The following is a 24810-nucleotide window of genomic DNA, read 5'->3' on the forward strand; positions in this document are numbered from 1 at the left end:
CACACACACAGGTATTAAACACACACACACACACAAGTATTAAACACACACACACACAGGTATTAAACACACACACACACACACAGGTATTAAACACACACACACACACAGGTATTAAACACACACACACACACACACACACACAGGTATTAAACACACACACAGGTATTAAACACACACACACACACAGGTATTAAACATACACACACACACACACACACATACACACACACACAGGTATTAAACACACACACACAGGTATTAAACACACACACACACACAGGTATTAAACACACACACACAGGTATTAAACACACACACACACACAGGTATTAAACACACACACACACACACACAGGTATTAAACACACACACCCAGGTATTAAACACACACACACACACACACAGGTATTAAACACACACACACACACACACACAGGTATTAAACACACACACACAGGTATTAAACACACACACACAGGTATTAAACACACACACACACAGGTATTAAACACACACACACACAGGTATTAAACACACACACACACAGGTATTAAACACACACACCCAGGTATTAAACACACACACAGATATTAAACACACACAAACACACATACATATTAAACACACACGCAGTATGTCAGTCCTGCAGCTGACCCAGAATAACAGGAAGAAATCTGATGACTCACACATTCTTCCATCACAACACACAGCTTTTCATACAGGGTTGAAGACTGGAGAGGCCCCATACATATTCATGTGACTCCATCACATGTTCTTCTATTTCTCTGTTTGTTTTGTTGTTGCTGCTATTTCATTGATTTTACATACACACACACACACACACACACACACACACACACACACACACACACACACACACACACACACACACACACACGGGATAAACTCTGCCCCTGCCCCTTAGTGACCCCTGGGATGGTGGTGGTGGTTGTGGGGAGAAGAAGAGAGAGAGAGAGAGAGGCCCCCATCACCCCACAAAAGGCTGAATGGCTGTTGGCAGCACACATTCACAAGAGGAACAAGAGTGCTTTGTGCCTGAGAGGGGGGGTGGGGATCACATACTGCATAAACTCCTAGACTACTCCTCAAATCATACCATCATCTACACAATACAACACAGCTCCTAACTTACAAGATTGTTGAAGACAATCCACTATTTATATACCGATAAGGTCATTTCAGATGATGGTCTAAAACCATTCAATAACAGAATTCTTTACCAGACATTAATGTTAAAATAAGACAACTGACTACATTAAGCTACATTATTTGATGCTACCTTGAATGTGTGGGTATTAAGTAGTTGTTGGGGAATTGTTGGATCACTTGTTAGATATTACTGCACTGTAGGGAACTAGAAGCACAAGCATTTTGCTACACTCGCATTAACATCTGCTAACCATGTGAATGTGACCAATAACATCTGCTAACCATGTGAATGTGACCAATAACATCTGCTAACCATGTGTATGTGACCAATAACATATGTTAACCATGTGAATGTGACCAATAACATCTGCTAACCATGTGTATGTGACCAACAACATCTGGTAACCATGTGAATGTGACCAATAACATCTGCTAACCATGTGTATGTGACCAATAACATCTGCTAACCATGTGAATGTGACCAATAACATCTGCTAACCATGTGTATGTGACCAATAACATCTGCTAACCATGTGTATGTGACCAATAACATCTGCAAACCATGTGTATGTGACCAATAACATCTGCTAACCATGTGTATGTGACCAATAACATCTGCTAACCATGTGTATGTGACCAATAACATCTGCTAACCATGTGAATGTGACCAATAACATCTGCTAAACTTTGTATGTGACCAATAACATCTGCTAACCATGTGTATGTGACCAATAACATATGTTAACCATGTGAATGTGACCAATAACATCTGCTAACCATGTGTATGTGACCAATAACATCTGCTAACCATGTGTATGTGACCAATAACATCTGCTAACCATGTGTATGTGACCAATAACATCTGCTAACCATGTGTATGTGACCAATAATATCTGCTAACCATGTGAATATGACCAATAACATCTGCTAACCATGTGAATGTGACCAATAACATCTGCTAACCATGTGAATGTGACCAATAACATCTGCTAACCATGTGAATGTGACCAATAACATCTGCTAACCATGTGAATGTGACCAATAACATCTGCTAACCATGTGAATGTGACCAATAACATCTGCTAACCATGTGAATGTGACCAATAACATCTGCTAACCATGTGAATGTGACCAATAACATCTGCTAACCATGTGTATGTGACCAATAACATCTGCTAACCATGTGAATGTGACCAATAACATCTGCTAACCATGTGTATGTGACCAATAACATATGTTAACCATGTGAATGTGACCAATAACATCTGCTAACCATGTGAATGTGACCAATAACATCTGCTAACCATGTGAATGTGACCAATAACATCTGCTAACCATGTGTATGTGACCAATAACATATGTTAACCATGTGAATGTGACCAATAACATCTGCTAACCATGTGTATGTGACCAATAACATACAGTGCCTTGCGAAAGTATTCGGCCCCCTTGAACTTTGCGACCTTTTGCCACATTTCAGGCTTCAAACATAAAGATATAAAACTGTATTTTTTTGTGAAGAATCAACAACAAGTGGGACACAATCATGAAGTGGAACGACATTTAGTGGATATTTCAAACTTTTTTAACAAATCAAAAACTGAAAAATTGGGCGTGCAAAATTATTCAGCCCCCTTAAGTTAATACTTTGTAGCGCCACCTTTTGCTGCGATTACAGCTGTAAGTCGCTTGGGGTATGTCTATCAGTTTTGCACATCGAGAGACTGAATTTTTTTCCCATTCCTCCTTGCAAAACAGCTCGAGCTCAGTGAGGTTGGATGGAGAGCATTTGTGAACAGCAGTTTTCAGTTCTTTCCACAGATTCTCGATTGGATTCAGGTCTGGACTTTGACTTGGCCATTCTAACACCTGGATATGTTTATTTTTTAACCATTCCATTGTAGATTTTGCTTTATGTTTTGGATCATTGTCTTGTTGGAAGACAAATCTCCGTCCCAGTCTCAGGTCTTTTGCAGACTCCAAGATCTTCCAAGATCGCATAGCAGTTCAGACGTCTTTTGTCCTCGTCTTGTCGTGTCCTGTATATATATATATTTACAACTTTTTTCACATACATTTTATTTTTATTTTCTATCAACTCATCTTCTAAACACTCTCCTGCAACCAGCCTCACCAATTTATATTTATAAAAAAGTATTATTTACCTCAGATCTGCAATCCTTCAGGAAGCTAGCCAGAAACTCCAGGAGGCTGGCCAGAAACTAGCCAGAAGCTAGCCAGGAGCTAGCCCAGAAGCTAATCAGAAGCTAACCACGGTTTGTGGTCATCGGCTGTCCTTTAGTTCGAAAATCTATCGAAAATCTATCGCCAGTTTTGTACGGCGCAGCGCGGCTCGGAACGGAACATACCGGACCAATTTTTCTCTCCATGTCCCTGGATTTCAACTGCTCTCTGGACATTCATACCCGGATCTCACAGCTAGCTAGCTGCTATCCGTGTGACAGTCGGCTTTCGTCGATTCCGGAGCAAACATCGATTGTTCCGGTGCTAGCCAGCTCCGTCAATCACGCCTGAGTCCCATCATTCACTCCTGGGCTGCAGTCACCTATCCGGACCCGTTTCACTGCCTACGCGGAGCCCCACCGGGCCTTCACAACCGGACTGCCGACGTTATCTACCTGAAGGAGATCCGGCTGGCTCCTCTGTCGCGACGTTACCGGAACGCCCATCTGCGGCCCGCTATCCGTTAGCTGTCTTTCCGGCTGCTATCTGAATAGACAATCGGACAATTTATTTATTTGAATTATTATGTTTTCTTCTCGGGCCTCTATAACTATATCTATTGTTCTTATTTTTGTTGTTGTGTGATTTGGATTAATCCCCTCTACCACACGGAACCCCACTAATCTACTGACCGAACGCAAGAGGTGGCTAACAACAGACTCCATCCTATGCTAGCTTGCTACCGGTTGGCTTGGCTAGCTGTCTAAATCGCCGTGACCCTAAACCAACCTCTCCACTCACTGGACCCTTTTGATCACTCGACTAAGCATGCCTCTCCTTAATGTCAATATGTCTTGTCCATTGCTGTTCTGGTTAGTGTTTATTGGCTTATTTCACTGTAGAGCCTCTAGTCCTGCTCACTATACCTTATCCAACCTATTAGTTCCACCACCCACACATGCAATGACATCTCCTGGTTTCAATGATGTTTCTAGAGACAATATCTCTCTCTTCATCACTCAATACCTAGGTTTACCTCCACTGTATTCACATCCTACCTTACCTTTGTCTGTACATTATACCTTGATGCTATTTTATCGCCCCCAGAAACCTCCTTTTACTCTCTGTTCCAGACGTTCTAGACGACCAATTCTTATTGCTTTTAGTCGCACCCTTATCCTACTCCTCCTATGTTCCTCTGGCGATGTAGAGGTGAATCCAGGCCCTGCAGTGCCTAGCTCCACTCCTATTCCCCAGGCGCTCTCTTTTGACGACTTCTGTAACCGTAATAGCCTTGGTTTCATGCATGTTAACATTAGAAGCCTCCTCCCTAAGTTTGTTCTATTCACTGCTTTAGCACACTCTGCCAACCCTGATGTTCTAGCTGTGTCTGAATCCTGGCTTAGGAAGACCACCAAAAATTCAGACATTTTAATTCCAAACTACAACATTTTCAGACAAGATAGAACTGCCAAAGGGGGCGGTGTTGCAATTTACTGCAAAGATAGCCTGCAGAGTTCTGTCCTACTATCCAGGTCTGTACCCAAACAATTTGAACTTCTACTTTTAAAAATCCACCTTTCTAAAAACAAGTCTCTCACCGTTGCCGCCTGCTATAGACCACCCTCTGCCCCCAGCTGTGCTCTGGACACCATATGTGAACTGATTGCCCCCCATCTATCTTCAGAGCTCGTGCTGCTAGGCGACCTAAACTGGAACATGCTTAACACCCCAGCCATCCTACAATCTAAACTTGATGCCCTCAATCTCACACAAATTATCAATGAACCTACCAGGTACCTCCCCAAAGCCTTAAACACGGGCACCCTCATAGATATCATCCTAACCAACTTCCCCTCTAAATACACCTCTGCTGTCTTCAACCAAGATCTCAGCGATCACTGCCTCATTGCCTGCATCCGTAATGGGTCAGCGGTCAAACGACCTCCTCTCATCACTGTAAAACGCTCCCTGAAACACTTCAGCGAGCAGGCCTTTCTAATCGACCTGGCCGGGGTATCCTGGAAGGATATTGACCTCATCCCGTCAGTAGAGGATGCCTGGATATTTTTTAAAAATGCCTTCCTAACCATCTTAAATAAACATGCCCCATTCAAGAAATTTAGAACCAGGAACAGATATAGCCCTTGGTTCTCCCCAGACCTGACTGCCCTTAATCAACACAAAAACGTCCTATGGCGTTCTGCATTAGCATCGAACAGCCCCCGTGATATGCAGCTGTTCAGGGAAGCTAGAAACCATTATACACAGGCAGTTAGAAAAGCCAAGGCTAGCTTTTTCAAGCAGAAATTTGCTTCTTGCAACACTAACTCAAAAAAGTTCTGGGACACTGTAAAGTCCATGGAGAATAAGAACACCTCCTCCCAGCTGCCCACTGCACTGAAGATAGGAAACACTGTCACCACTGATAAATCCACCATAATTGAAAATTTCAATAAGCATTTTTCTACTGCTGGCCATGCTTTCCACCTGGCTACTCCTACCCCTGTCAACAGCACTGCACCCCCAACAGCAACTCGCCCAAGCCTTCCCCATTTCTCCTTCTCCCAAATCCATTCAGCTGATGTTCTGAAAGAGCTGCAAAATCTGGACCCCTACAAATCAGCCGGGCTAGACAATCTGGACCCTTTCTTTCTAAAATTATCTGCCGAAATTGTTGCCACCCCTATTACTAGCCTGTTCAACCTCTCTTTCGTGTCGTCTGAGATTCCCAAAGATTGGAAAGCAGCTGCGGTCATCCCCCTCTTCAAAGGGGGGGACACTCTTGACCCAAACTGCTACAGACCTATATCTATCCTACCATGCCTTTCTAAGGTCTTCGAAAGCCAAGTCAACAAACAGATTACCGACCATTTTGAATCTCACCATACCTTCTCTGCTATGCAATCTGGTTTCAGAGCTGGTCATGGGTGCACCTCAGCCACGCTCAAGGTCCTAAACGATATCTTAACCGCCATCGATAAGAAACATTACTGTGCAGCCGTATTCATTGATCTGGCCAAGGCTTTCGACTCTGTCAATCACCACATCCTCATCGGCAGACTCAACAGCCTTGGTTTCTCAAATGATTGCCTCGCCTGGTTCACCAACTACTTCTCTGATAGAGTTCAGTGTGTCAAATCTGAGGGTCTGTTGTCCGGACCTCTGGCAGTCTCTATGGGGGTGCCACAGGGTTCAATTCTTGGACCGACTCTCTTCTCTGTATACATCAATGAGGTCGCTCTTGCTGCTGGTGAGTCTCTGATCCACCTCTACGCAGACGACACCATTCTGTATACTTCCGGCCCTTCTTTGGACACTGTGTTAACAACCCTCCAGGCAAGCTTCAATGCCATACAACTCTCCTTCCGTGGCCTCCAACTGCTCTTAAATACAAGTAAAACTAAATGCATGCTCTTCAACCGATCACTACCTGCACCTACCCGCCTGTCCAACATCACTACTCTGGACGGCTCTGACTTAGAATACGTGGACAACTACAAATACTTAGGTGTCTGGTTAGACTGTAAACTCTCCTTCCAGACCCATATCAAACATCTCCAATCCAAAGTTAAATCTAGAATTGGCTTCCTATTTCGCAACAAAGCATCCTTCACTCATGCTGCCAAACATACCCTTGTAAAACTGACCATCCTACCAATCCTCGACTTTGGCGATGTAATTTACAAAATAGCCTCCAATACCCTACTCAACAAACTGGATGCAGTCTATCACAGTGCAATCCGTTTTGTCACCAAAGCCCCATACACTACCCACCATTGCGACCTGTACGCTCTCGTTGGCTGGCCCTCGCTTCATACTCGTCGCCAAACCCACTGGCTCCATGTCATCTACAAGACCCTGCTAGGTAAAGTCCCCCCTTATCTCAGCTCGCTGGTCACCATAGCATCTCCCACCTGTAGCACACGCTCCAGCAGGTATATCTCTCTAGTCACCCCCAAAACCAATTCTTTCTTTGGCCGCCTCTCTTTCCAGTTCTCTGCTGCCAATGACTGGAACGAACTACAAAAATCTCTGAAACTGGAAACACTTATCTCCCTCACTAGCTTTAAGCACCAACTGTCAGAGCAGCTCACAGATTACTGCACCTGTACATAGCCCACATATAATTTAGCCCTATCAACTACCTCTTTCCCATCTGTATTTAATTTATTTATTTATTTTGCTCCTTTGCACCCCATTATTTTTATTTCTACTTTGCACATTCTTCCATTGCAAAACTACCATTCCAGTGTTTTACTTGCTATATTGTATTTACCTTGCCACCAAGGCCTTTTTTTGCCTTTACCTCCCTTCTCACCTCATTTGCTCACATTGTATATAGACTTGTTTATACTTTATTATTGACTGTATGTTTGTTTTACTCCATGTGTAACTCTGTGTTGTTGTATCTGTCGAACTGCTTTGCTTTATCTTGGCCAGGTCGCAATTGTAAATGAGAACTTGTTCTCAACTTGCCTACCTGGTTAAATAAAGGTAAAATAAATAAATAAAATAAAAAGGTTTTCTTCCAGAATGGTCCTGTATTTGGCTCCATCCATCTTCCCATCAATTTTAACCATCTTCCCTGTCCCTGCTGAAGAAAAGCAGGCCCAAACCATGATGCTGCCACCACCATGTTTGACAGTGGGGATGGTGTGTTCAGCTGTGTTGCTTTTACGCCAAACATAACGTTTTGCATTGTTGCCAAAAAGTTCAATTTTGGTTTCATCTGACCAGAGCACCTTCTTCCACATGTTTGGTGTGTCTCCCAGGTGGCTTGTGGCAAACTTTAAACAACACTTTTTATGGATATCTTTAAGAAATGTCTTTCTTCTTGCCACTCTTCCATAAAGGCCAGATTTGTGCAATATACGACTGATTGTTGTCCTATGGAGAGAGTCTCCCACCTCAGCTGTAGATCTCTGCAGTTCATCCAGAGTGATCATGGGCCTCTTGGCTGCATCTCTGATCAGTCTTCTCCTTGTATGAGCTGAAAGTTTAGAGGGACGGCCAGGTCTTGGTAGATTTGCAGTGGTCTGATACTCCTTCCATTTCAATATTATCGCTTGCACAGTGCTCCTTGGGATGTTTAAAGCTTGGGAAATCTTTTTGTATCCAAATCCGGCTTTAAACTTCTTCACAACAGTATCTCGGACCTGCCTGGTGTGTTCCTTGTTCTTCATGATGCTCTCTGCGCTTTTAACGGACCTCTGAGACTATCACAGTGCAGGTGCATTTATACGGAGACTTGATTACACACAGGTGGATTGTATTTATCATCATCAGTCATTTAGGTCAACATTGGATCATTCAGAGATCCTCACTGAACTTCTGGAGAGATTTTGCTGCACTGAAAGTAAAGGGGCTGAATAATTTTGCACGCCCAATTTTTCAGTTTTTGATTTGTTAAAAAAGTTTGAAATATCCAATAAATGTTGTTCCACTTCATGATTGTGTCCCACTTGTTGTTGATTCTTCACAAAAAAATACAGTTTTATATCTTTATGTTTGAAGCCTGAAATGTGGCAAAAGGTCGCAAAGTTCAAGGGGGCCGAATACTTTCGCAAGGCACTGTATGCTAACCATGTGTATGTGACCAATAACATCTGCTAACCATGTGTATGTGACCAATAACATCTGCTAACCATGTGAATGTGACCAATAACATCTGCTAACCATGTGTATGTGACCAATAACATCTGCTAACCATGTGTATGTGACCATTAACATCTGCTAACCATGTGAATGTGACCAATAACATCTGCTAACCATGTGTATGTGACCAATAACATCTGCTAACCATGTGTATGTGACTATTAACATTTGATTTGATTTGAATTATAAGGCAAAATGTAGATTTCTGTGAAAATAGATATACCCAAAAGTAATTATTTTTCACGAGGTGGCTATAAACAATAACTGGTAATGCTGCATAGTTTTAGAAAGGTCTGGAACTCACATTTCTGGTTTTTAAAAAATTGCTATAAAATGTAGTCACTTTTGAGAATACAAGCTAAAGTACATAGTACAAATATTACACAAATATGAAAATGCATATAATTGTTTTCCTGTTCAACAAAAGTGGGGCAATAGGGCTTGACATGACTGAAATGCTTTCTAAATATAAGTGTCAAATAAATACTGTATGATCATACTTAGTGACAAAAATATATTGGCACCATTTCATATAACTGACAACATCGACTTTTCTGACAGACACCATTCAAATGTGTGCGGACTAGTCACAACTTCAACTTTAAGCACGAAGTGATTTCGTCCGTCTGTGACCAAGATAAAGTGGCCTTTATTTAATTGATTTAAAAAAAACATGTTTAGAGCTATACATCCAATTTGAGATCACAGCGAAATGAAACGACTACTATTGTTGCTTCCGCTAGATTCTCCCGATTCATATGCACTATTACAAGCGCACTTGTGAGTTTCACAGGCACAGGAAATCCTCTCTTTGTCTGGATAGGCCAGAAAATGTAACGTGTTGCTCCCTATGCAAAACACTGATTTCATGTGTCTATGAAACACAGCAGTGCTTGCAATAGCGCACATGAAAATCGGGACAACCACCGCTTTTAGGGAGTTTAAGGTGTTTGACGTTGCACTGTTCACAGAGCGCGCTGTACACAGACATATTAGCGGGAACCGGTCCTATATAGAGGACTAAACATCGAAAAGGTTATGAAACGAGCAATCTGAAGTTAACTCTCTACAGATATAACATTATTATAAGTCTTGTCATTGAAAATACAAAATGTATTGGCATATTGCTACCTGTCCCCTACGTATTGGTCCACCTACACATATCCATCCCAAAGCTAGGCTCCAGTACTACTGGCTGAACGGTGGGGCTACATTTCTCATGTCTACACAGGAACACATGTAGCTAATATGCTTTTATGGCCTCTAGTGAATCATCAACAACACATAAGAAAGGATGGCTGGGGATGTGTGTGTGTGTGTGTGTGGGGGGGGGGGGGGGGGGAGGGGGGGATCAATCAAAAGTGATCAATAAGGACTTAACAACATCACCCCCCCATCCATCCTCCTCAGGCCAGGGACCCACCACGTCTAAGCCAGCGGGGGGCTCAACCCTCACCAGGAGAGATGTACTAGGTTTAGAGAGGGTAAACCAGGAGAGATGTACTAGGTTTAGAGAGGGTAAACCAGGAGAGATGTACTAGGTTTAGAGAGGGTAAACCAGGAGAGATGTACTAGGTTTAGAGAGGGTAAACCAGGAGAGACGTAGTAGGTTTAGAGAGGGTAAACCAGGAGAGACGTACTAGGTTTAGAGAGGGTAAACCAGGAGAGATGTACTAGGTTTAGAGAGGGTAAACCAGGAGAGATGTACTAGGTTTAGAGAGGGTAAACCAGGAGAGATGTACTAGGTTTAGAGAGGGTAAACCAGGAGAGATGTACTAGGTTTAGAGAGGGTAAACCAGGAGAGATGTACTAGGTTTAGAGAGGGTAAACCAGGAGAGATGTACTAGGTTTAGAGAGGGTAAACCAGGAGAGACGTAGTAGGTTTAGAGAGGGTAAACCAGGAGAGATACTACACTGAACAGCAGCCAACATATCAGACGGCTGGAGCTCTGCCTGTAAAACGTGAAGCCTACTTTAACCCAAGCTGCCCTCCCGATGACATTAACCAGCACTGATTAACCCCCCACCCAGACACACCCCGTATTATCAAACATTAACCCAACCAAGATATAACCCCCATTTAGCCCCCAACCATCACACACACACACACAACAATCTGTCAGATTAACTATCTATCTGTCAGCGGGAACGGCAGGAGACAGGATGGAGGGATGAGATTAACGACAAGAATCTCCATTACCGCCCCACATTAACCCCCAGCTAAATATTTACAGTACACACACACACACACACACACAGCCTTCAGAAAGCATTCACACCCCTTGACTTTTCCATCTTTTGTTGTGTTACAGCCTGAATTTAAAATTGATTAAATTTAGATTTTTTTGTTCACTGGCCACACAATACCCCATAATGTCAAAGGGAGGTTTTCCAATGCTTCGCAAAGGGAGGTTTTCCATTGCCTCACAAAGGGCACCTATTGGTAGATGGGTCAAAATAAAAAATGCTGACCATGAATATCCCTTTGTGCATAGTGAAGTTATTAATTACACTTCGGATGGTGTATCAATACACCCAGTCACTATAAAGATACAGGCCTCCTTCCTAACTCAGTTGCCGAAGAGGAAGGAAACCATGAGGCCAATGGTGACTGTAAATAGTTACAGAGTTTAATGGCTGTGGAAGGAGAAAACTGAGGATGGATCAACAACATTGTAGTTACTCCACAGTACTAACCTAATTGACAGAGTGAAAAGAAGGAAGAATCCAAATATTCCAAAACGTGCATCCTTTTTTGCAAAAAGGCACTAAAGTAATAGAGCAAAAAATTTGGCAAAGCAATTAACTTTTTGTCCTGAATACAAAGTGTTATGTTTGGGTCAAATCCAATACAACACATTACTGAGTACCACTCTCCATATTTTCAAGCATAGTGGTGGCTGCATCATGTTATGGGTATGCTTGTAATCGTTAAGGACTGGGGAGTTTTTCAGGATAAAAAAAAAGAACAAGGAATGGAGCAAATCACAGGCAAAATCCCAGAGGTTCAGTCTGCTTTCCACCAGACACTGGGAGATGAATTCACCTTTCAGCAGGACAATAACCTAAAACACAAGGCCAAATCTACACTGGAGTTGCTTACCAAGAAGACAGGGAATGTTCCTGAGTGGCCGAGTTACAGTTTTGACTTAAATCTACTTGGAAATCTATGGCAAGACCTGACAATGGTTGTCTAGCAATGGTCAACAACCAATTTGGCAGAGCTTTAACATTTTGAAAATAATAATGGGCAAATGTTGCACAATCCAGGTGTGGAAAGGTCTTAGAGACTTACCCAGAAAGACTCACAGCTGTAATAGCTGCTAAAGATGATTCTAACATGTATTGACTCAGGGGTGTGAATACTTAAGCAAATTGAATATCTTCTTTGTTTTCATGTAAATAAACAAATGAATAACAATAATTCTAAAAAAATGTTTTCACTTTGTCATTATGGGATATTCTGTGTAAGTGGGTGAGAAATCAACACAATTGAATCCATTTTGAAATCAGGCTGTAACAACAAAATGTGGAAGTCAATAAGTCAAACATTGAGAGAGCCTACAGAACAGGGGAGAGGCAAGAGAGCAAGAGAGAGGAGGGTAAAGTAAGGAATGAGAGAGGCATGAAAAGAGGGAGGAGTGCAGAGAGATTAAAGAAGGAGAGAACGAGAGAGAGAGAGAAATGGGGGGAACAAATATAGTGAGGAATAGAGAGGGAGAAAGAGAGAGAAATACAGAAAGAGAAACAGAGAGAGAAAAGGATGCAACTAGACATTTCCTGCAGCAGAAGGGAACTCCAAAGCATTGACGCGGTTGCCAAGAAACAGAACACAAGATGAAACGAGACAGAGAGCACTTCACACACACACACACACACACACACACACACACACACACACACACACACACACACAGAGTGTTGTCCAGCAGGGTTCACAGCACTCTAAACTTCCCCTCCTCTCAAACAGGGAGAGTCTACTACAACAACCTCTAATGGCCTGTTCATCCCTTAGGCAGCTCTCTCCCATTTAGTCCTGTAATGCTTTATGGTCAGTCATCGTCTCCACCACAGCATTACACGACTGCTGATACAAAACATGCTTTGATAGAATGAGCAATGAAAGACAGAGTGAGGAAAGTGGTGGTTTGTGTGTGTGGATCCTACCGGTCCCAGAGGGAGTAGAGGTGACTCCATCAATCTGCACACTGCCGTTCTTCAGTAAGGAAGGAGACTTCTGGATCCCACTGCTGACACCAACACAGAGCAGACCTCCTCTCTCACCTCCACCGGGCCGGCCTGGCAGAGCGCTGGTAGAGGAGGGGGAAGGAGAGGAGGATGAAGTGGAGGAGAGAGAAGAGGACGATGAAGGGAGAGGTAGCGGTGCTGTGTGGTGCTCAGGTCCGTCTGTAGCCATGCCGTCAGGAGCATTGAAGCAGGGTCCATATCGATTCCTCCAGTTTCCTCTCTTTCTCTTCCCCTTCACTCCTTCTTCTCCTACTTCTCCCCCCATCCCTGGCCCAGAGGAGGAGGAGGCAGCAGAGGAAGAGGAGGATGATGAGGAGCGTTTGTAGCCGGCCGAGGCAGCAACGTTCCCCGTTGGCTCACTGTGAGAGTTCTCGTACAGTTTACCGCCGGCTACGCCACCGCTGGCAGGAAGCGACATCATCGAACCGAAGGTGCTGAGCGACGCCATGCCCTCCGAGGACGTGAGCTCACTGGGCTTCACTAGGCAGCGGCTGAACGAGGGCGGGGAGAAGGAGTCCCCGCCTCCAGAGCGCAGCAACGGATCAGAGAAGCCCAGGAAGTCAGAGGTAGGAGGAGTCACGGTGGAGGACGTCTTATTTGACAGCAGGAGGGCTGGGAGAGAGAGAGGAGAAGCTGTTTGCAGACTTAAAACACACACACCCTCTGGCACTGCCAGACACATGGAAGCACCAGTAACAGATAACATGGTTATTTTTGCTCTCTGTCTCTTTTCCCTCAAATATACATCTCCTTGTTCCTCCGTCTCTAGTTGGACTGGGAGATTCTCTAATAGTCATCTCCTTGTTCCTCAGTCTCTAGTTGGACTGGGAGAATCTCTAATAGTCATCTCCTTGTTCCTCAGTCTCTAGTTGGACTGGGAGAATCTCTAATAGTCATCTCCTTGTTCCTCAGTCTCTAGTTGGACTGGGATAATCTCTAATAGTCATCTCCTTGTTCCTCAGTCTCTAGTTGGACTGGGAGAATCTCTAATAGTCATCTCGATGTTCCTCAGTCTCTAGTTGGACTGGGAGAATCTCTAATAGTCATCTCCTTGTTCCTCAGTCTCTAGTTGGACTGGGAGAATCTCTAATAGTCATCTCCTTGTTCCTCAGTCTCTAGTTGGACTGGGAGAATCTCTAATAGTCATCTCCTTGTTCCTCAGTCTCTAGTTGGACTGGGAGAATCTCTAATAGTCATCTCCTTGTTCCTCAGTCTCTAGTTGGACTGGGAGAATCTCTAATAGTCATCTCGATGTTCCTCAGTCTCTAGTTGGACTGGGAGAATCTCTAATAGTCATCTCCTTGTTCCTCAGTCTCTAGTTGGACTGGGAGAATCTCTAATAGTCATCTCCTTGTTTCTCAGTCTCTAGTTGGACTGGGAGAATCTCTACTAGTCATCTCCTTGTTCCTCTGTCTCTAGTTGGACTGGGAGAATCTCTAATAGTCATCTCCTTGTTCCTCCGTCTCTAGTTGGACTGGGAGAATCTCTAATAGTCATCTCCTTGTTCCTCAGTCTCTAGTTGGACTGGGAGAATCTCTAATAGTCATCTCCTTGTTCCTCAGTCTCTAGTTGGACTGGGAGAATCTCTAATAGTCATCTCCTTGTTCCTCAGTCTCTAGTTGGACTGGGAGAATCTCTAATAGTCATCTCCTTGTTCCTCAGTCTCTAGTTGGACTGGGAGAATCTCTAATAGTCATCTCCTTGTTCCTCAGTCTCTAGTTGGACTGGGAGAATCTCTAATAGTCATCTCCTTGTTCCTCCGTCTCTAGTTGGACTGGGAGAATCTCTAATAGTCATCTCCTTGTTCCTCCGTCTCTAGTTGGACTGGGAGAATCTCTAATAGTCATATCCTTGTTCCTCAGTCTCTAGTTGGACTGGGATAATCTCTAATAGTCATCTCCTTGTTCCTCAGTCTCTAGTTGGACTGGGAGAATCTCTAATAGTCATCTCCTTGTTCCTCCGTCTCTAGTTGGACTGGGAGAATCTCTAATAGTCATCTCCTTGTTCCTCAGTCTCTAGTTGGACTGGGAGAATCTCTAATAGTCATCTCCTTGTTCCTCCGTCTCTAGTTGGACTGGGATAATCTCTAATAGTCATCTCCTTGTTCCTCCGTCTCTAGTTGGACTGGGAGAATCTCTAATAGTCATCTCCTTGTTCCTCAGTCTCTAGTTGGACAGGGAGAATCTCTAATAGTCATCTCCTTGTTCCTCAGTCTCTAGTTGGACTGGGAGAATCTCTAATAGTCATCTCCTTGTTCCTCAGTCTCTAGTTGGACTGGGAGATTCTCTAATAGTCATCTCCTTGTTCCTCAGTCTCTAGTTGGACTGGGAGAATCTCTAATAGTCATCTCCTTGTTCCTCAGTCTCTAGTTGGACTGGGAGAATCTCTAATAGTCATCTCCTTGTTCCTCAGTCTCTAGTTGGACTGGGAGAATCTCTAATAGTCATCTCCTTGTTCCTCAGTCTCTAGTTGGACTGGGAGAATCTCTAATAGTCATCTCCTTGTTCCTCCGTCTCTAGTTGGACTGGGAGAATCTCTAATAGTCATCTCCTTGTTCCTCAGTCTCTAGTTGGACTGGGAGAATCTCTAATAGTCATCTCCTTGTTCCTCAGTCTCTAGTTGGACTGGGAGAATCTCTAATAGTCATCTCCTTGTTCCTCCGTCTCTAGTTGGACTGGGAGAATCTCTACTAGTCATCTCCTTGTTCCTCAGTCTCTAGTTGGACTGGGAGAATCTCTAATAGTCATCTCCTTGTTCCTCAGTCTCTAGTTGGACTGGGAGAATCTCTAATAGTCATCTCCTTGTTCCTCAGTCTCTAGTTGGACTGGGATAATCTCTAATAGTCATCTCCTTGTTCCTCAGTCTCTAGTTGGACTGGGAGAATCTCTAATAGTCATCTCCTTGTTCCTCAGTCTCTAGTTGGACTGGGAGAATCTCTAATAGTCATCTCGTTGTTCCTCAGTCTCTAGTTGGACTGGAAGACCCTTATCCCACTAGATGCAACTTACAACAAGTCAGACCTCCAGAGTTGCCCCCTCAAGGCTGAAACACACACACATGCTGCCATAAGGGGTCAGAGGTCAAGGGAGGCTGATGGAGTCTGAGTGTCCCTCTCTAGTGTCTCTGTGTGTGTTGTTTGTGTGTGGCAGAGATGACAGGAGCTAGGATCTAGCCAGGGAGATGACGGTCATACACTACCGCTGGCACTCTGGACAACATCCAACCACTGTCATACACACACACAGGCATTCACAAACACACGTACAGACGTAAACAGTGTATCAAACTCACCTTGATGAAAGGTTCCAGTGGAGGAGGCGGCAGTGGAGGAGGTTGCCATAGTGACTACAGCAGAGGGGTGGGGCTTCCCAGGTGTGAGGGACTTGCGTCCCCGCTGAACACCAATCCCATGGCAAATGCTCTTTTTGCCCTGTTTGACCTCCGACCCTTGTTTGCTCTCTGACCCCATGGGTGGGGCGTCCTTAGCACTCCCAGAGTGCACAGGCACTTCCTGGAAGTTGGCGGTGGTGAAACGCGCGGCACTGTCATCCAATCGCTTCTGAGATGAGGTGGGCAAAGAGGAGACTCCTCCTCCACCACCGCTGCTGTAGCTCTGGGAGATGGTTGAGGAGAGGAGAGAAGAGGGAGGAGAGGAAGAGTGGAGTGTAGGAGTATAGAGGAGAGGGAGGGAAGGAGATGAGGGAAGGAGATGAGAGGAGTGGAGAAGAAAGGAAAGGAGAGAGAGGAGAAGTGGAGAAGAAAGGAAAGGAGAGGAGAAGTGGAGAAGAAAGGAAAGGAGAGAGAGGAGAAGTGGAGAAGAAAGGAAAGGAGAGGAGAAGTGGAGAAGAAAGGAAAGGAGAGGAGGAGTGGAGAAGAAAGGAAAGGAGAGAGAGGAGTGGAGAAGAAAGGAAAGGAGAGGAGAAGTGGAGAAGAAAGGAAAGGAGAGGAGGAGTGGAGAAGAAAGGAAAGGAGAGAGAGGAGTGGAGAAGAAAGGAAAGGAGAGGAGAAGTGGAGAAGAAAGGAAAGGAGAGGAGGAGTGGAGAAGAAAGGAAAGGAGAGGAGGAGTGGAGAAGAAAGGAAAGGAGAGGAGGAGTGGAGAGGAAAGGAAAGGAGAGAGAGGAGAAGTGGAGAAGAAAGGAAAGGAGAGAGAGGAGGAGTGGAGAAGAAAGGAAAGGAGAGGAGGAGTGGAGAAGAAAGGAAAGGAGAGAGAGGAGTGGAGAAGAAAGGAAAGGAGAGGAGAAGTGGAGAAGAAAGGAAAGGAGAGAGAGGAGTGGAGAAGAAAGGAAAGGAGAGGAGGAGTGGAGAAGAAAGGAAAGGAGAGGAGAAGTGGAGAAGAAAGTTAAGGAGAGAGAGGAGTGGAGAAGAAAGGAAAGGAGAGAGGAGTGGAGAAGAAAGGAAAGGAGAGAGAGGAGTGGAGAAGAAAGGAAAGGAGAGAGAGGAGTGGAGAAGAAAGGAAAGGAGAGAGAGGAGTGGAGAAGAAAGGAAAGGAGAGAGAGGAGTGGAGAAGAAAGGAAAGGAGAGAGAGGAGTGGAGAAGAAAGGAAAGGAGAGGAGAAGTGGAGAAGAAAGGAAAGGAGAGAGAGGAGTGGAGAAGAAAGGAAAGGAGAGGAGAAGTGGAGAAGAAAGAAAAGGAGAGGAGGAGTGAAGAAGAAATTAAAGGAGAGAGAGGAGTGGAGAATAAAGGAAAGGAGAGAGAGGAGTGGAGAAGAAAGGAAAGGAGAGAGAGGAGAAGTGGAGAAGAAAGGAAAGGAGAGGAGAAGTGGAGAAGAAAGGAAAGGAGAGAGAGGAGAAGTGGAGAAGAAAGGAAAGGAGAGGAGAAGTGGAGAAGAAAGGAAAGGAGAGGAGGAGTGGAGAAGAAAGGAAAGGAGAGAGAGGAGTGGAGAAGAAAGGAAAGGAGAGGAGAAGTGGAGAAGAAAGGAAAGGAGAGGAGGAGTGGAGAAGAAAGGAAAGGAGAGAGAGGAGTGGAGAAGAAAGGAAAGGAGAGGAGAAGTGGAGAAGAAAGGAAAGGAGAGGAGGAGTGGAGAAGAAAGGAAAGGAGAGGAGGAGTGGAGAAGAAAGGAAAGGAAAGGAGAGGAGGAGTGGAGAAGAAAGGAAAGGAGAGGAGAAGTGGAGAAGAAAGGAAAGGAGAGAGAGGAGTGGAGAAGAAAGGAAAGGAGAGGAGGAGTGGAGAAGAAAGGAAAGGAGAGGAGAAGTGGAGAAGAAAGTTAAGGAGAGAGAGGAGTGGAGAAGAAAGGAAAGGAGAGAGGAGTGGAGAAGAAAGGAAAGGAGAGAGAGGAGTGGAGAAGAAAGGAAAGGAGAGAGAGGAGTGGAGAAGAAAGGAAAGGAGAGAGAGGAGTGGAGAAGAAAGGAAAGGAGAGAGAGGAGTGGAGAAGAAAGGAAAGGAGAGAGAGGAGTGGAGAAGAAAGGAAAGGAGAGGAGAAGTGGAGAAGAAAGGAAAGGAGAGAGAGGAGTGGAGAAGAAAGGAAAGGAGAGGAGAAGTGGAGAAGAAAGGAAAGGAGAGGAGGAGTGAAGAAGAAATTAAAGGAGAGAGAGGAGTGGAGAATAAATTAAAGGAGAGGAGGAGTGGAGAAGAAAGGAAAGGAGAGGAGGAGTGGAGAAGAAAGGAAAGGAGAGAGAGGAGTGGAGAAGAAAGGAAAGGAGAGAGAGGAGTGGAGAAGAAAGGAAAGGAGAGAGAGGAGTGGAGAAGAAAGGAAAGGAGAGAGAGGAGAAGTGGAGAAGAAAGGAAAGGAGAGAGAGGAGAAGTGGAGAAGAAAGGAAATGAGAGAGGAGGAGTGGAGAAGAAAGGAAAGGAGAGAGAGGAGTGGAGAAGAAAGGAAAGGAGAGAGGGGAGAAGTGGAGAAGAAAGGAAAGGAGAGAGAGGAGAAGTGGAGAAGAAAGGAAATGAGAGAGAGGAGAAGTGGGGCATGAGAAAGGTCAGTCCAGCCCTAATGCCTAACAGAGCTAGTCAATGTTCACCTCACATTAAACCCACAGAGTGAGATGGAGAGACAGAGAGAAATAGAGAGAGAGAAGCAGGGCGGAAAGGAGGAGTGGGCTCACCTTGTCTGAGGTGACCATGAGAGTTGGAGCGAGGGTGGGGGAAAGCTCTAGAATCTTCTTGTGTTTGAGTTTGTGTCTCTCCCTCTCTTTGTGTTTCTGAGGAGAGAGAGAAGGGAGGGATAAGGGTTACGGAAGGGCAGGAAAGGAGAGGATGAGACAGATGAGTGTTTGGGTTGGGCATCTCTTATGGAAGAGAGAAAGAGAAAATGTATCTTTAATTCCCAGCCCCGGGCTGAGCTGAAAGGATGGTTCTACCACAATGAAAATAAAATAACCACAAAGTGCTTAAGACAGAAGAGAGTTTCACATCTCTGCCATTTAGCAGACACGTGGTTTTCTGTCTTCCCAGTGAGAGATTCTACCCAATCCATGGCCTAATCCCCTCAAAACTCAATTTACACCCTTAGTTGCACACGTACATGTAGGTACATGCACACACACACGCAGAGGTGCAACTTTCACCGGGGACAGGGGTCTTGCCCCCCACCATCCTGAAATTGCACCACCCCCCTCCCACACACACACAGTTTTATCATGGCAATGTGATACAAAACCCCGGCAACAGAGTGCTTTAGGACCATATGGATGCCTCCGTGCCGTCGTGCAGGCTGTTTGGAGTGTTCAGCTGGGACCACACGGACACCACAGAGCAGGCTGAGAGGAGGTATAAAGGCAAGGCTTCTGGAAGGATGGCTAATATTTAGTTGATTGATGTAGCTGGCAGGTTAACTGCTGTTTAACTTAACAGAAAAAAACTAGTGGTTATTAGCAGTGCTGAGTTAGTATTGTCAATGATATGTAAGGTTAGCTAATGTTTCATCCCCTCTCCACTGAGGTGAATGAATAAACTATACTAGCAGCTACCAGGCCAGGTCAGCGCTAGCCTCTAGTTATCTGTCAGATAGATAGTAATAATAGCCACTTCATATCGCTAACAGCTGTTGTTTGTAAGGAAATGTTTTGTAGTCTTTGTTTTGTCTCGTTTCAGAAGTAAATGATCTTGGCTAGCTTTCGCCAGTTGATTTACTGTTCGAGAGAGTTGGCAAAAAATTGGTTAACGTAATCTATTCTTGTTGCATCAATCTCACTAGTCCTGAATCAAAACGACAAAACCATCAGCCAACCGATTTAAGATTGATTTTCTGACGTTGCAATGTTAGTTTTATTAGTCAGTATGGCAATTTAACGTTATTGTTCAGTCAGTTTCCCTAGCTAATTCCCTACTTTTCACACTGACAGTAATAAACATCTCTAACGTTACAGGCTTTGCTGTCATGGTGCCCAGTAGAGGTCTGCGCGGACCGACCTCTTCATCCCGCAAGAACGCTCCCAAATCCAACCTCAGTCCCGCAATGTTATTTTAGGTGTATGTGACGCAGCTCACTTGCCAGCCATGGTTCCAGCAATTTTGTGCCCTACAGGCAATATCAAATGCGCAAACATAATTTCAGAAATATGTTTTAAATGACCTGAGATTCTCACATGTCCCTTACATTGTAATACTGGTCTATATCAGCCAATATGCTAGATGTCGTTTGAAGAGAGCAGAATTGGAGAGACTGGTACTTTCTTTTGAGATATTTTTATAGCCTACCATTTAAGAGTGGGAAAATGTTGTATGACTAAAGGAGTCTGTATTGAAAACATGCCCGCGTCAAGGGAGACACCTGTTTAGGCAATCCCAAGCTGCTGGGCTGCTCAGTCCTGGCCCTGGTGGTCTGCTGTACTGGTGTCACTCTGGCCTTGACCTAACACACCTGAAACCAATAATGAATGTTTCACTAAGATCCTAAAGCTGAGTGGGGTGTGTTGGGGAAGGGGAATCCTAGTCAGTTGTACAACTGAATGCATTCAACTGAAATGTGTCTTCCGTATTTAACCCAACCCCTCTGAATCAGACCGGTGCGGGGGGGCTGCCTTAGGTCGACATCCACGTCAACCCACTGTTCCCCGGGTGGTGATAACTGCCTTGCTGAGGGGCAGAACGACACATTTTTACCTTGTCCCTCGGGGATTCGATCCAGCAACCTTTCGGTTACTGGCCCAAAGCTCCTTCCTACCTGCTATGCTATCTGCCGCCCCTCAACGGGGCGCTGCAGAGGGGTGGACCCTTAGGGTGTGCAAGTAAAAGAGCTCTCCGGTACTATTAGTCCTATGAGAAAAATTATATGGAGGATTTGCTGTTTGTGTGTTAATGTACAGTCAATGTCGGAAGTTTACACCTTAGCCAAATATTTAAACTCCGTTATTCACAATTCCTGACATTTAATCACAGTAAAAAAAATCCCTAATAGTTTAACTTGGGTCAAATGTTTCAGGTAGCCTTCCACAAGCTTCCCACAATAAGTTGGGTGAATTTTGGCCCATTCCTCATGACAGAGCTGGTGTAACTGAGTCAGGTTTGTAGGCCTCCTTGCTCGCACACGCTTTTTCAGTTCTGCCCACACATTTTCTATAGGGTTGGAGGTCAGGGCTTTGTGATGGCCACTCCCATACCTTGACTTTGTTGTCCTTAAGCCATTTTGCCACAACTTTGGAAGTAGCTTGGGGTCATTGTCCCTTTGGAAGACCCATTTGCGACCAAGCTTTAACTTCCTGACTGATGTCTTGAGATGTTGCTTCAATATATCCACATAATTTTTCTTCCTTATGCTGCATTCTATTTTGTGAAGTGCACCAGTCCCTCTTGCAGCAAAGCACCCCCACAACATGATGCTGCCACTCCGTGTTTCACGGTTGGGATGGTGTTCTTCAGCTTGCAAGCCTCCCCCTTTTTCCTCCAAACATAACGATGGTCATTATGACCAAACAGTTCTATTTTTGCTTCATCAGACCAGAGGACATTTCTCCAAAAAGTACGATCTTTGTTCCCATGTGCAGTTGCAAACCGTAGTCAGGCTTTTTTTATGGCGGTTTTTGAGCAGTGGCTTCTTCCTTGCTGAGCGGCCTCTCAGGTTATGTCGATATAGGACTTGTTTTACTGTGGATATGGATACTTGTGTACCTGTTTCCTCCAGTATCTTCACAAGGTCCTTTGCTGTTGTTCTGGGACTGATTTGCACTTTTCGCACCAAAGTACGTTCATCTCTTGGAGACAGAACGCGTCTCCTTCCTGAGTGGTATGACGGCTGTGTGGTCCCATGGTGTTTATACTGGTGTACTATTGTTTGTACAGATGAAAGTGGTACCTTCAGGCGTTTGGAAATTGCTCACAAGGATGAACCAGACTTGTGGAGGTCTACAATTTTTTTCTGAGGTCTTGGCTGATTTCTTTTGATTTTCCCATTATGTCAAGCAAAGAGGCACCGAGTTTGAAGGTAGACCTTGAAATACATCCACAGGTCACCTCGAATTGACACAAATGATGTCAATTAGCCTATCAGAAGCTTCTTAAGCCATGACATAATTTTCTGGAATTTTCCAAGCTGATTAAGGGCACAGTGAACTTCTGACCCACTGGAATTGTGATACAGTGAATTATAAGTGAAATAATCTGTCTGTAAACAATTGTTGGAAAAATTACTTGCGTCATGCACAAAGTAGATGTCCTAACGGACTTGCCAAAACTATAGTTTGTTAACAAGAAATTTGTGGAGTTGTTGAAAAACAAGTTTTAATGACTACAACCTCTGTGTATGTAAACCTCCGAATTCAACTGTGTATTTGAGGTGTATGTGGGATTTTAAAGTTTTGTTTATGTTTCCAAACCTTTCCTTTAAAAATATATATCTATTTTTTTAAAGGTGTGAACTGGGAAGGAAATTGTGTTGGGAGAGAGATTAGTTACTGACTAGACTGGTGGGGGTTGTGCATGCAGGCGGCTCGGGTTGGCTGGTCGTTGTGGCTGAAATGTGATACGGAGGAGGTCTTAATAAAGACAATCAAAACTCTGTAATTTTTCAAGAGTTGTTCATTAGCTAGGCAATTGGTTAAAGGTGTAACAATATTTATTATTGAATTACCTTTGATCTAGTTCAGTTTTATTAATCACTTAAACATATTTAATAATGATCTCTTACCTAGCTTGATGACTGTGGGCATTTTTGCTTACTTTTTGTTCTAAATGGAGATGACATATTAGATTGTGTAAAAATCCAGGAAACGTGGCACCCCTGCACAGACGTACACACACCCTCACTCACAGCACACTGTCAGCGAACACCTCGATCACACACACACACACATCCGCAGTCATGTCCATGTGTGCACACGCGCACACACACGCACACGCACACACACACACACACACACACACACAACCTGCAGGTGTAAAAATATGTAGTGATTCTCTGAGACGGCATTGAGATTCAAACATGCTACCGGCACACAGAAGCACCATGACAACCATCGGCACTCCCCCCAGCATCCCTCTATCGTTTTCGCTTTTCTCTTCCTCAATCCCTCTGTTTTACTCCTGTCTTTCCCTTCACCAACCCTCTTCCTCAATCCCTCTGTTCTACTCCTGTCTTTCCCTTCACCAACCCTCTTCCTCAATCCCTCTGTTCTTCTCCTGTCTTTCTCTAGCCCAGCCCTCTTCCTCAATCCCTCTGTTCTTCTCCTGTCTTTCTCTTCCCCAACCCTCTTCCTCAATCCCTCTGTTCTACTCCTGTCTTTCTCTTCCCTGTATCTCCCAGTACTTCTTGTATCTCCCAGTGTGTGTCGAGGCTGGTAGCACATTGTAGCTAACTACACGTGTGTGTGTGCGTGTGTAACAAGAACTATTTAGTGTAACAAGACGTTTTCTCCATGGCGCTCAGGGGCTGTGCTACATTGAAGTAATCCTTGCAACAATTATCACCTGGGTGATATTTTTCTAGGCGCACTGGAGCTCCTAAATTAAAACTCCGGGTCGCACAGTAAAATATTTTGGCAGATATGCAAGTAAAACGGTCCCACTGTAGAGCCCTGTGTGGATTCCCTTGTTCTTTCTCAATAACATTCCAGTGGTAGCAGTTGATGGACAGAGTTAGGCCGAGAGGGTTGAATGTCCACACACGTTCCGATATCCACATCACTTTACACACAGAGACTCCCCCCTCATCGGAGCAGGAGAGATGGAGGAAGAAGAGGGCGGGGGGGGGGGGGGGGGGGGGAGAAAATAATCCTCACCAACCCGGCAGGAATTCCCATGTGCAGTTTCCTGCAGGCTCTCTGACCAGCTGGTGTGTGTGTTTCCTGCAGGCTATATGAGCGACCGGTGTGTGTGTGTGTGTTTCCTGCAGGCTATATGAGCGACTGGTGTGTGTGTGTGTGTTTCTTGCAGGCTATATGAGCGACCGGTGTGTGTGTGTTTCCTGCAGGCTATATGAGCGACCGGTGTGTGTGTGTTTCCTGCAGGCTCTCTGACCAGCTGGTGTGTGTGTTTCCTGCAGGCTCTCTGACCAGCTGGTGTGTGTGTGTTTCCTGCAGGCTATATGAGCGACCGGTGTGTGTGTGTTTCCTGCAGGCTCTCTGACCAGCTGGTGTGTGTGTGTGTTTCCTGCAGGCTCTCTGACCAGCTGGTGTGTGT

At 44.6% G+C, this 24810-nt stretch overlaps 1 protein-coding gene across 1 annotated transcript in view; it reads right to left on the reverse strand.

Annotated features, from left to right (window-relative positions):
* Positions 1–24810, reverse strand: part of LOC110489604 (protein AF-10) — an 83413-nt gene that overhangs the window by 21361 nt on the left and 37242 nt on the right. Inside the window, 3 exon segments of the mRNA XM_036943723.2 lie at positions 13183–13875; positions 16555–16876; positions 19302–19397. Of these exon segments, the coding sequence (XP_036799618.2) occupies positions 13183–13875; positions 16555–16876; positions 19302–19397 (1111 nt within the window).

The sequence above is a fragment of the Oncorhynchus mykiss genome, chromosome 15, assembly GCF_057628025.1.
Source record: "Oncorhynchus mykiss isolate SJ-2025 chromosome 15, ASM5762802v1, whole genome shotgun sequence".
NCBI classification, from domain to species: domain Eukaryota; kingdom Metazoa; phylum Chordata; class Actinopteri; order Salmoniformes; family Salmonidae; genus Oncorhynchus; species Oncorhynchus mykiss.